The sequence below is a fragment of the Lipophrys pholis genome (assembly GCF_963383615.2).
Source record: "Lipophrys pholis genome assembly, chromosome: 13".
NCBI lineage: Eukaryota > Metazoa > Chordata > Actinopteri > Blenniiformes > Blenniidae > Lipophrys > Lipophrys pholis.
In genome coordinates, this window is record NC_137632.1 from 5,000,535 (window position 1) to 5,014,088 (window position 13,554).

At 44.5% G+C, this 13,554-nt stretch overlaps 2 protein-coding genes across 2 annotated transcripts; both read right to left on the bottom strand.

The window, feature by feature from the left end:
* Positions 1 to 2,373: 2,373 nt before the first annotated feature.
* creg2 (cellular repressor of E1A-stimulated genes 2) lies at positions 2,374 to 4,479 on the bottom strand. The gene is made up of 4 exons (XM_080477947.1): positions 3,946 to 4,479; positions 3,317 to 3,486; positions 3,070 to 3,183; positions 2,374 to 2,973 (listed from the first exon to the last, which is right to left on the bottom strand). Exons 1-4 carry the CDS (start codon positions 4,372 to 4,374, stop codon positions 2,832 to 2,834), a joined length of 855 nt encoding a protein of 284 aa, XP_080334073.1. The 5' UTR covers positions 4,375 to 4,479; the 3' UTR covers positions 2,374 to 2,831.
* Positions 4,480 to 4,646: 167 nt separating this feature from the next.
* Positions 4,647 to 13,242, bottom strand: cracdla (cracd like a). Its single transcript, XM_080477791.1, has 10 exons — positions 12,965 to 13,242; positions 11,827 to 11,886; positions 10,590 to 10,734; positions 10,369 to 10,504; positions 10,121 to 10,273; positions 9,220 to 9,474; positions 8,045 to 9,125; positions 6,664 to 7,613; positions 6,176 to 6,290; positions 4,647 to 6,077 (listed from the first exon to the last, which is right to left on the bottom strand). The coding sequence occupies exons 2-10, from the start codon at positions 11,873 to 11,875 to the stop codon at positions 5,881 to 5,883; spliced, it is 3,081 nt and encodes a 1,026-aa protein (XP_080333917.1). The 5' UTR covers positions 11,876 to 11,886; positions 12,965 to 13,242; the 3' UTR covers positions 4,647 to 5,880.
* Between the last annotated feature and the right edge of the window lie 312 nt (positions 13,243 to 13,554).

Consider the following 13,554-nt stretch of genomic DNA (forward strand, 5'->3'; position numbering starts at 1 on the left):
TGGGAAACATACGTTTTTATTTTGCCAACATACCTCAAGAAAAATCTCATTTGTTGCCGTTATGGCCTGAAGATCTTGTGTTGGTGCACATCTCTTGTTTTCTCTCTCCAGACTTCAGGTTAGGCCCCCTTCGCTTTCCTGGAACTGTTCACAGTGTGAGCTGCTACCAGGCTTTGGTGCAGCTTAAAAGAGCTGAGTTGAAGGAACATAGTGTGGCGAAGCTGTATGAAAAGCCTTTGTGAAAGTCAGACTGCAGCTTGGGAGCTGTGAGTCGTCTGACCGCTTTTTGGAAGTGCTTGTGTACCAGTGTTTGGCAGATCAGCCTGACTTTGGGGAGCTTTTTTTTTATTACAGTAATTGTGGAGGACCTTTTGCTCGTGTGTGTGTGTGTGTGTGTGTGTGTGTGTGTGTGTGTGTGTGTGTGTGTGTGTGTGTGTGTGTGTGTGTGTGTGTGTGATACAACTCTGAGGAATGTAACAGTTGCATTGTTGGATGCAAGAAAATGTGAGGAGGTGATTTTAAAATAACCGCAAATAGACAACATTTCTACACTGGAGGCATTATGAAAAATAGGTCGACGCGAGAAATCCGATATCAACTTTTTTTCAGGTTTTGTAAATAGATGTATGATTAAAATGGAGAAATGTTGAGATTCATTCACTGAAAGAGTAACATTTGTTATCCTATTGGTCCAGAGTTCACTCAAGATCAAAGGGCTACATCTTACATTTCAAATAAAATCTGTTTGATGTCCTTGTTTCAACTGTTTAGCAGCATCATTACAAGTTGAAACTGAAATCCATTAGTAATACATCACTTAGTCCGATGAAGGAACCTTACCTCTTAGGCAAAAACAGACATTTCAATTTACTTGAGGATGAACAAACATGGTTAATCAGGGACCATACACTCTTTTTGAAGGATTTTGATTTGGGGCTTTTTAAAGTGGAGTCTGCATGTTCTCCCACAGTATGGATGGGTATCCACTTGCAGCACAAATACTTGCATAATAAGCAAATCTGTCTCTAAAATTAACCACAGGCGTGTATGTCGCTCTGGGTTTGCTCAGTGATGGACTGGTGACCTGTCCTGGTTTTAACCCTGGCTCATTGCCCAACCCAGTGTTTCCCCAAGTTGTGCAAAACAGCACAGAAGATGGATGGAGGATTAGCATCCCCTGCACTAATCACTTCCCACGCTCTTTATTTTGGTTATTATCCATTGAAGAGTGTGAGAGTAAATTGTGACACTCTTCGCTAAATAGAGCAACACATCTCGCCGACCTTGAACACCTGCCGATATAGTCCCTCATTTCTACTAAGTCTCACTAACCCCTTTGACACAAGTATGAGTTGCGCATGCAACCTGTTTTAGTCAATACGTCATTAAGAAACTCCAGTATTTTCAACTCCCAAGTGTTGTACTAGAAACCTCCTGATATGAGGCGGGTACAATTCACATCCCTCATGCAGGACTCGCCACCAACAGGTGCAAATGAACAGAAAATAACAACAGGAATGTAATATTAGATGTTGCTACCAACTGTTAGAAAGTCATTTTAATGCGAGGGAGTACTACTATGTTATGTAGCCTGCTTTCTTCAGACTATAGCCATGGCAGGCTCAAGAGTTAAACTCTAACATGGTTTGAGAATACATACTGTACAGGTATAGTATGCAGATAAAGCATCTGTTGGCAATGTTGAATCATTCAAACTACACATAGAAGAGCCCTAAAACGATTTCGTTTACATCTGTGGTTCACAAACTCAATCTGGATTTAGTGCAAGAAGTGCAGCGTTGCCTTTCAATGTGAAACATCTTCCACGTGTAGAAAGTGCACCACCTAGTGGTGAAAGTCTCAACCACATCTTTGTCTTGCTGTCATTTGCTTGCACACTGTGCCTCATTAAAACACGGCAGCCAACAGTATTTAGTTTTGTTTGAACAGCACACATCAGAGCATATACAATTCGGAGGCACCAATTAGCCTCAAACGCACGTTTTTGAACAACAGAACATGCAAATTGAACTCAGAAAGACCCACAAGACTGGAACCAGGAACACTGTGATGTACAAGTACTGTAGTAAACAGAAAACATGGAAGGATGATAAAGTGACTTTTCATATTAGATCTGATCACATCAGTATCTTTGACAAACAGGCATGGGGAGATGGGAGATCGAACCACCAACCTTGGGATTAAAGGACCACCAAGTGTACCAATTTATCCACATCTGCCCCAGAAGGTAATAACGTGATTGTGGAGCTCCTACTGGCTGAGATAAGTTTGTAAATCTGGATTTTTTTTTTAGCTTATTATGAGTGTTGTGAACAGTCTTATTTCATAATGTAGAAAAAGATCACAGCTCAGGAGTGTTGATATTACAATTTACTTTGAAAACGTCACTATGGCACTGACACAAGAAGTTCATACTTTTTAATATATGCACCAGAATTTGGAGCCAGAAATATTTTGATTTATTTTTTTAAAATAGCACACACACACCCACACACCCACACCCACACCCCCACCCCCACCCCCACCCCCACCCACCCACACACAGTAAGCAGTTTTTACACAATAACAATAGCTGTTTTTCTTTTTATAAATACATTCAGCTATCAGGCACAGGAAACCGATTTAACTGATCTGGTGTAAAATGCAAAAATAGATGTGAAGAACATTCCCTGTCGCAAATTAACATGATGAGATTTGAGGAAAATTCCTCTGCGCACACTGCTGCGCTGTGATTTCTTACACCTCGGTGTATCACTATGTGTGGTGCAGACAGTATCTGAAGGCCGACAATCCAGGCAGGACTGATACTATCAGTAGGGCGTAGCTGTGAAGTAGTCCTCCAGAGGAATGAGTGAAGTTCCTCCGATCCAGTCCTGCAGCCAGACCTGGACCAACTCCAGCTTCATGAAGAACCACTTGTGTCCCACCGGCCATTTTGCCATCACAGGATGTCTGAGGAAAGTTGAGTATGTGAAGGCATATAGGTACCAAATGCCATTTCTGTAATTTTCAGAGGTGAAACAAGCCGCCATGCAGGCGCTCAGTTACCTTGAGAACATGGCTTCCTTTGCAAATGCGAGCTCCTCTGGAGCCACCTCCACCATCTTGCCTGTTAGTGTGAGTCGAGCACATCTGGGATCCTCTGGATCATACACCATTTGCCTTCATACACATGCAAACACAACCAGTGCAGTCATAATCCAACTGAGGTAAATAAAGTGTATTTACTCAATTGACCACATCAGAACAGCGTGAGTGTATTTCCAGTAACGCAAAGCGCACATTAGGTTTTTACCTGCAGAATTCCCCCTCTGCCTCAGAGAAGGTGAGAGAGGCATAGGGGTTGTTCTTCAGGTCCGACACACTGTTATCCATCGGAGTCACGTAAAAATAAATGACTCCAGTGCTGTTGTCCAGTGGCCCATCGCTGATTGAGAAGATGTTACCAAAGGCGATGCCTTTAATCTGTAGACAGAGACATATAGAGTCAAAGGAAAAGAGTGTGAAAGAACATTTAGATGATGACGTAGGAATACAGCGATCTTCAGACATATCAGAGCAAGAGGAATTTATCTTTTATATTAATTTCAGGCACAATAAATATGAAGAGATACCATATGACTGAGACTTTTTTAAAACACACCAGGACTCTCACCAGGACAAGTGACCCAGACTCTACTGGACTCTACAGCTGGATGGTTAAGACCTGACCAGTAGACTGCTTTAAATAGAAATTAATTCTTTAAGAAATAGACATCAGACTATACTTGTATTTTTAAGAACAGACTCGAGGCTCTCTGTTCTTGACTCTAAACCACACCAGGACTGTAATAAAGACCCAGACTACTGAACTGAACCCAGACTCTTTCGAATAAAGCAGAAATACCCGAATCAGGCCGTTTACGTGGGTGGATGTTAGGTCACCTTGTCTTGGGTGGAGATGGTGGACAGGAGTCCCCAGTCGCTGAAGTGGGCGATGTACCGGGCCGTCCTGGCGGTCTCCTGGTGCGGGGGAGGAGGCGGAGGAGCCCCGCTGGAGGACTTCTTCTTCACCTTCTCCAGCCGGTAGGAGAACAGCCGGGAGGAGAGCTGCGCCACGTCGTCGCCCTCGGACTTCACCAGCTCCCCGGGGCTGTCCACGCCGTCCGCCAGGACGTTGGCGGCCGGGTACGCCTGCTTCCACAGCCCGGCTCCGTCCACCAGCAGCGCCGGGGCGACCTCCTCCGACAGGTCGGCGTCCTCCACCACGTCGTTGGAGGACACGGCCCAGGACACGGAGCCCCGAAGGCTGTAGCTCCGACACAGACACAGCAGGCTGGCAAACGCTGCCAACAGGCAGCAACGGGGCCTCATATCATGGAGCTGATGGCCGCCGGCCTCCACTCGCGCTCTTGTTTACAAAATCGCGAGGACACGCTTTCGTAACACGAGGACTTTCCCCTCGTCAGTAATGCCCGCAGCGACCCCTGCCGGCGAACCAGCGCAGGTGCTCTGTTGAACCTGCGGTTAACACACTGAAGGTTAAATGACGTAACGAAGAGCAAATTATGAGCAAACACTGAAAATAAATACGGATTTACAACCTTTTACAACTCGGACAATTGTAACTTTGATATGTTGTGTTTGTGTGTAAACTCTTGTGTTTTCTGTTTTTTAATAGTCATTTCCAGTCATTGACATTTTTATGATACAGATATGTGTAATGACGTGATAATACACATATACGACAGTTATAAAAAAAAAAATACAGGCTTCCCTTAATAACCTGATTATGTTCTTATTTCATTCCTAAAGCTCAATAATGCAGGCATGTCACACGCAAAATATCTGCAGAGAAAGTTACTTTCCCAAGAAACAATGACTGAAACTCAAACCTCCACCAATTAAAGTTCCAAAACTGCAGCTGAGTGACAGTAAGTCATCTTTCACAGGGGATGGAAATAGATTTTCAAAACTCATTTTCCTTTTGAGTACCATGTTTCTAACATATTTTGGTGGGCTGTTCATTAATGTAGTGGTTAGAGTTCTAGCCGCTATTCCAGTTTGGGATTTGGGCCTCTCTGTGTTTGCACGGAGCTTTACACAGCTGACAGACGTATGTGTGAGGTCAAATGGTGTCCCTGAATTGCTCGTATGTGAGTGTGTACAACTGTTTCTCTGCGTTCGTCCTCTAATAATGGACTAGTGATCTGACCTTCAACCAGCCAATTCAGACCAGCTTCAGGTCTGACCTGCAGGGGGCGCTGTAACACCAGATTTGTGGGGGGAAATACACTGATCCATTAGGAAAACTCGATAATGAATTAAGATGGGACACATTAAAGATTCAGATCTTTCTGCAATAATACACTGGTTAACCAGATCTTTGCAACTAAGGAACCACCATTTAAAGTCATTTTTAGAACTTTGTTTAAAACTGTATTTAATAAATGCATGGTCAGTATTTGGAGAGTTTATTTTACCAAGAATTGCATAAAGTAAGTAAATTGAAGTAATATTATATTCCTTTCAAATTCTTTTTTTCACCTTTTCCTCTATCTTCAATCATGCTACTCGACAAGAAAGCAAATCAATATTAAAAAGTTTATTACTGGACAGATATTTATTTAAACCAATAATGAAATGTTGAATTGCATAATAAGTTATTCATAAAATCCTTTATCGTAAAGTGGTTATGGTTGAAGGGAATTATAATTATCTCTCAGTTAAACTCTCTTTTTGTTTTCTTTACAAACACCAACATTTCTAAAATTATGTACAAAAACGGAATCACATAAACTTTAATAAAGGCAGTAATTCTGTGCAGGGATTTTTATATTGCTGTCTCGATATCCACCACAGCCTCCTGATTTCCATTGGTCAGTCCATTGTCTTGTCACTCCAGGCCATTGACTTCCTCTTGGCCAGTTCCATCCAGGATGGCTGCCCGCTGTCGGACATAGACTGCAGCACTGACGGCATTGTGGGAGACGATGTCTGAGATGAAGTTTGAGCCACACCTTTCCGCAGCCACTTGTCCTCACGAGGCTTTTCTATGACTTTAGTTGGGCTGGACTCTAAAAAAATAACAAAGCAAAACAAAAAAACAATACATAAAAGACTTTGTTACACAGTTTATCCAATTTATAATTTGTACAGAGACAACAAGCATCACCTCTAAGTTGGACCCCTTGTCTTGCTTCTGGCCCTGCGTCTTTGAATGCAGGAGGGATTTTTGCAAGAGGTTCAGCTGAGGTCGGCACTTCTGTTTGTGATTTTCTCAGTTCCACCTGAGAAAAATATCATGTTAGAGATTTTGCTGCTACATTAAATGATATACGTGGTGACATTTTGTATTTCAATAATGATGAACAAATTTCGTAAAAAAAAAAATAAAGAACCCAAACAAAACATCATTCATGTCATGACAAAGCTTATTTAACTGTTTACTGAGTGACATGTTCAATATGTTGAGTACAGGCACTGTGGGTTATATTCAATTCCCTATTAACCACCCCGGTGTTGCAAATCATTTTTGAAGTAAAATATCTGTGGACTCAAGTTTTTTCTTCAGCGTCCAAATTAGTAACGTACTTCCTAAGTCACATCTTCAGAAAGGATAACTCATCACATGAATTGATAGTCAAAAGAAGTAACACAAACCCCGTTGGGTCCAGGTGGGGATTTCCACTCTGTGCGTCTGTCCAGAAAAGCAGCCCTGTCGCTCACTGAACCGGTCCAAACGGCTCGTCTGCTTGAGAGAGACGGGCTCTCTTTCGGCACACTTGCCTCTCTGTCCACTCTTTCTGTGCCGGAGACTGAAGGAGCTGCTGATGCAGCAGCAGAGGCTGAAGTCGGCGCTGCAGCTGTGGCTTTGAGCTGGTTTGCTGGGTGGAGACCTCGGCTGCTCCGCGCCGGTTGCTGCTGGCCCGAGGAAAGGTACGCCTGTGCCAGAGACTGAGAGTTACTCCCATGCGTGAACTGCGTTGCGGCCTCTGTGTGTGCGGAGGAGCGCGGGGCGCATTGGGTTGTCCAGGGATTCGTCTGCACAGATGGATGAGCTGCCGAGACACACCGAGCTGTGTTTGACTGAGGCTGGTCTTCAGTGGTTTGTTTTGACGTGTGCGGCTCTCTGGGGACGTGCGACTGATCGGGCGATGCCACGGTTGCCTTCTGTTGCCCTCCCGCTGACGGTTTGACAGTCTGACTCTGACTTCTGCTCTGAGCCGCCTCTGCTTTCACTGTATCAGCCGCCGGTTGATTCGTCGCCGACAGCTGTGTTGCACTCTGCTGTATCTTTACACTTTGTGTTGCTGTCGCCGACACAGCCTCTGTCAGGCTGGTGGGCTGCGCGGGCGCTTGTGATCGGCCTGCAGTTTGCATGCCCGTCAGATCTCTGGGGAATCTGCTGGTGAAAAGCTGCTGGAGGCTCCGGGTCTTCTCCATTGCCAGACTCATCCAGGACACCTCAGAGGAGGATGTTGGCGGGGCGGGCTGCTGCTGCTGCTGAGGACCCTCCCCGGGTGGTTGGACTTCTCCATGTGTGATGGGAGGATCGTCAATTAACGGAGCGTGATGCTTGAGTGGAGGGGAGAGGCCCGAGGGAGCTGGATCTGAGGAGTGACACACATCTGTTAGACACGCTTGACGGCACCGTTAATGTTAGCCCAGGTTGTATTTTAATGAGCACAAAGTTCCCCTGTGATCAGCACCAATCTTATCTCACCGGAGTGATTATTCACTATCCCAAACATATCTTGTAGCACTTGGTATTACAAGCGGCATCTGTGCAATGTTTAACTCTATATGGACAATAATATGACTTTAAATAGTTGCATAATGTGTTGTGAGCTATTAGAATAAAGACGATAAGAACATGAAACAGCAATACAATATTTTCTATTCGATCTCATAATTCAACCATTTCAAATGTCTGTGTGCTGCATCCATTTGACAAAATTTGTAAAACAATCTTTAAGCTGTTTACAAGTACACTGAAATTTAAAAAAAAAAAAATCTTCCCCGATGTTTCTTAGAGACTGACCTGTTGGTCTGAGGTCAGACAGGGATGTTGAACATGAAGTGTTCATCTGCAGCCTCTCAGTGACAGACATGCTCGGGTCTTGTCGTTTTTGCGTGCCGCACTGGGGCAGGGTTTCAGACCGCTGTCGAACCGACTGGGATGTGGAGCGCAACCTAACACCAAACGCCGTCTTTCCTTCATCCTCCTGAACCTCCTTTGCTTCCTCCGCCATTTCCACCATCTCCTGGCCCATCTTCACCTCCTCCACCTCGGCTGTGTCTGCCTCCGCCGGTGCGTTTTTAGCAGCTTCTCTTTTCAGGCTGTCCCTCTTGTCCCAGGGAGTAACAGAGCTCTTTGGTGGCACAACGTCTGGCTTTAGTCTTCCAACGGTAAAGAGACCCCCTCTGGGTTGAAAACCTTTAGATTCCTCCTTTTCCCTTGTGGCCTTTTCCTCATTCTCTTTGGCCGCCTTCTGCCTGGATTCAATCTTTTCAAGCACTTCCACAAAACTGCCTGACCGAGGTCGCTCTCCGCCTCGGTTTTTGGCACTGCTGATGGAGAAATGGAAAGAGTCAGATCCTGGTGCAGGTCTTTTCAGACCTCTTGTGCTCTGATCTTCAGCCTGCTGGCGAACGGAGGAGGACTTGAACGCGGGCGTGGAGCCGATGGACGCCGGCAGCGGGTTGGAGGAGACTTCAGTCAGTCCGGGTTTGTTGACAGCATTTTTTATTTCATGGGAAAATGCTTGGATCTCAAAATCTCCCCGTCTTTCTCTGTCCACTTCAGTCTCCATGTAGGAGGAGTGCGGTCGTTGGCCGGGCGTTACGTCCACACGCTTAACTCGAAGCACCTGGGAGGTCACAGAGGGAACTGTCCTTGGAAGAACATAATCCGGTTGGGAAGAATGGGACGTTTTGGCTGCTGCTGCTGACGTGACGACTGCCACCTCTGCAGATTTGGAAACGAGATTCCGAGAGGAAATGTCAGCATGATCTTCCTCCGCTGTCACTTCTTCTGCTGCACCGAGCTGCTGCTCTGCTTCTTTCACAGACTCTAAGTGGTCAGTGTTGTTTATGGTTTCTGATTCAGACGAAGCCTGAACCTGCAAAAACAAAGAGAGAGAGAGAGAGAGAGAAGGTAGAGTGACGGAGGTGTGCTGTTTCCCTTTGAAAATCGTCCATGAAGAAGTCGCTCACCACAGCGAGTTTCTTTTTCGTGCTGGCCCTCTGTTTTCTGGGTTTGACCAGCATCCGGTGCCGCGCAGCTGAAGAATCCAGGCAGGAGGTGAACTGTGCTGGAGTGCTGAAGTCTAACGGCGGCTCCGCAGAAGAAGAAGAAGATGACGGGGGATTGGAGGAGACAGAGAGGAGACCAGAATGGGAAGGAGTCGGGGACAGAGATTTGGTTGTTGCAGGTTTCACGGTGGGTGATAGTGGACAAGTGGGCAGCATCTGAAATAAATAACACAAGAACATATTTGGTAAAGTTAAAACTTTTACTATTTCCACATTTCCCGATTTATTGAACTAATTACAGGATAAGGCTCATCATATCCCGCATGAAATCTCCCAGTAAAGTCCTCCCAGCTGGACTCTTCCTTTGTAGCCCAAATATAATTAAAAATGTATTTCACCAAGAGACAAATTCTATTATTATAACAAACATGACCACTGCAGCTTATTTTGTGTCAGTGCTGTAAACACCATAGATCCTGCCGAGTGGGTAACAATGTGTACTTTAGAATAGTTCCCAGCATGCACCATGTGCTGCAGTTTAAGCTGTTTTAAGGATTTCTGATACACTTTTCTAAAAAAAAACAACCCCCCCCCCAAAAAAAGGTGAACAATGTGGGCCCCATTTCTACTGCTATTAACATGAACAGGAAAGAATAAATAGTCTGTAATATTCTTTTCTCAAAGAGGTAAAAAAAAGACTGTATTAAAATCATATTTTACACAGAAAACCTAAACCAATCCTGGGCTGAAACTACTTGAAAGGATTGGAAAAATTACATTTCAAATGTAATTTCAAAATTAGGAGGAAGGCAATCACAACAGATGAATTGCAGTATGTCGCTAAATGTGGAAAATAAATCACCTTGAAGAGGTGGGATGTGACGTCCCCTCCGAGCATTTCAGGAGGGCTGTGGGGTTTACTGTCCTCTGATTGGCCACCCAGATCCTCGGGACGCCTGATTGGCAGAACCATAGGCGGCGGGCCCAAATGCATCTTCTGCTGCTGGAGTTTCATCTATAAGAGCAGCACAGGATGAGATCTTGATGAGAGTCACGCCTTCACTCAAGTCTGAGCCTCCAACAAGGTGTTGATCATAAACCTGGCTGCACCTGCAAAGCTTTAATCTTGCTGTGAACATTTTCCTGGGACGAAACTCTGTCCGGTTGAGTGTCTGTCTCGACCTGATCAGCCAGAAAGATGCTGTCATGGGACAATGCCCGCGACCCAATCATCCCCTGGGAGCATCTGAGGCAGCAGGAGTGGGAAAAAGAAGAGGGTGAATCGTGAAGTACATCATTTCCAAAGGATGCCTGTTATAACAGACACTCACGCCAAGTCTTCATCTGATCCCAGACCCTCTCCTGCAGTGATGTCGCCGGCTGACTGGCTGAGTTTGGTGCCTCTTCCTTCATCTGGTCGCTTACTCTTCCCAAAGAGACGAGTTTTCAGGGATTTCAGTTTCGACTTTTTACGTCCTGATGGGAGAGAGATGGTGGTGGAGACAGAATCAGGTCACATGAGCTCTCACACACACACACACACACACACACACACACACACACACACACACACACACACACACACACACACACACACACACACACACACACACACACACACACACACACACACACACACACACACACACACACACACACACACACACACACACACACACATCTTTTGGTATCCATGTAAATATTATTTAAAATGACATAAAACTCAATTAGCCTTTAATCAGGCAGGTGAATATATTTCAGAAACTTCCACATTTCCTCCAAACTAGCAATACCAGAGTGAAGATGATCACAGAATTAAACTGTTGTGTCACATATTGAAAAGAGGCTGAGCTTGTGCAGGATTTCAGGAGCAAAAGAAAAACGCTTTCATGCTGTCATGGTAACCTGACCAGAGGCTTGAGAGTCTTCCTCCCACTATGCGTGCACCAGATGGATGCATTTAAACTTCAAATATATGGAAACATAATAAGAAAAAATTAAATATTAAAGAATCAAAGTGCTATTATTTCCATCTCAAAACATGTACTTAATGTCTTCAAAAAGTCTTATTTCGAGTAAAAACACATTGTTTTGATGTATTGTAACTTCTATATCACCCCACTTTTCTATCTTATTGTCTTTTGTTGACAAAAACGACATGGATATTTCTATGTTATAATTTATGTCTGTAGATATGTGTTAATTGAAAAACACTTCAGCTGACCTTTATGTAGGCACTCCCTATAACATACAGTATAATTATTACAGTTATTACACTCATTCATTGTTTGATAGTCATTCTCGCTGCTGTATATGATGCAGAAACTTCTATTTCAGAGACATTCTGAAGCTCAGAATTGTGACATTTGTGTACTTTTCAAAGTACTTCAGTGAGTACTCTGTCACATCCTCCACATTACAACAAATCAGCTGCATGCTTTGAAGATTTGTTTGTCAGAGATTTGCACCATTTTGATTCAATGATCCTCCTGTCATTGACCGTAACCCGTCTCTTATATGAGCTCAGTGTGTATTTCAGTAATTTACAGACATTTTAAATTCTCTTACCTGGAAAGTCCTCAGAGTTTTCATCTTTATCTCCAGAGTAAAACTCCATTTGTCTGATCCCTTAAGACAAAAAATAAATAAATAATGCAGCAAAGTGGTAAAACTTTTGACCGTCGAACAAAGGCAACGGCATAAACTCTGTGGGAGGTTTTCCCTCAGTGGTTGGTAACTACTGAGGCATGAAAACTGTAGCAAGTATGTACTCTGTTGCCTTGCAAGAATACATGCAGACTCAAGGTTCAAAGGTTTATTACAGTTCATTATCAGGAGCAGGACAGACTGCAGCTGGGTGGGGTGGGTGAGTAAACTCTATCTGCACGTGGAACAATCTAAAGAAAGAAGGATTCTTCACACCAAAGTGGAGAAGACATGAACTAAAGCATTGTCAGGAAATAAAAACTTGATATCCTGCAGGATATGAGTGGAGGTATTTCAATTTCTAGTGTGACAGTGCACTGGATGATGCACCACCGGATACAAGCTCTCGGCAGTTTTAGTCTCTTTGTTTGTCATTTAGCCTTCCTCTACATTTCAAGTTGTAGTCATGGAGCCATTGTCAACAAAGTCTGGTGGGCTGATAAGATCCACCAGCTTATGAATAAACACACAAAGTCCACACTGCACCTCTGATACCAGGAAATACACCCTGTTGAATGGGACATAAACACACAGTGCATGTGACCATAACTTGTGCAACTTGTGAGTCACACTTCAGGAGGATTTCTGCTCCACAATGAATGAACGTAGAGTGGTCATGGACCGTGCTGTTCCTCGGAGTTTGGCGTCCTTTGAGCCACACTACAGCCCCCCCCCCCCCCAGAGAACCGAGGATAATCCACTGGATTATTAACATTGCAGCAAGATCTGTGTAAGATTTCACAGCAGCATAATAATCCACAACAACGGCTTAATCACTGACTTTCCATGCTGCTGCATACAACGGCACAAACATGCTCATTTGCAAAGAATGTCATTGTAAAACACACACACACACACACACACACACACACACACACACACACACACACACACACACACACACACACACACACACACACACACACACACACACACACACACACGCACACACACACACACGGTCACAAACTGTTCGAGGTGTAAAAATAAGTGACCTTACCAGCAATGCTGCTTCTCTCCCTCTTGTTTGTCCTCCTCTCTGTGGAGTGGTCCTGCCTCGGCTGTTAAACCTCAGGCTTAGGGCTTCCACATCTGCAAAGGCAAAGAGATGCAGAGGGAAAGGAGCGAGCAAAGTGAAAGATGCAGGAGGAGAGAGAGAGAGAGCGAGAGAGAGAGAGAGAGAGAGAGAGAGAGAGAGAGAGAGGGAAGGTCACTTCATGATAGGGTAAGCAAATGCACAAAGAGAAAAGAGGACAGATGAGAAGAATGTGTGTGTGTGAGGGTGTGGGAGAGAGAGAGTGTGAGAGAGAGAGAGAGAGAGAGAGAGAGAGAGAGAGAGAGAGAGAGAGAGAGAGAGAGAGAGAGAGAGAGAGAGAGAGAGAGAGAGAGAGAGATACTCTATTACATTAGTGGCACACTGTGGCCCTCTGCGCTAAGCTCCTTATAAAACGCTAACCTGATTTTAGGCCCAGAAATGAGAGTAGAGGAAAAAAAATAAAGCTCTAGTTGGAAAGAGGACATGCATACAGTACCTAGCGGAATTGTAGACCACAAAGCTGTTTACACATTACACAGGGGGGGGGGGGTTAA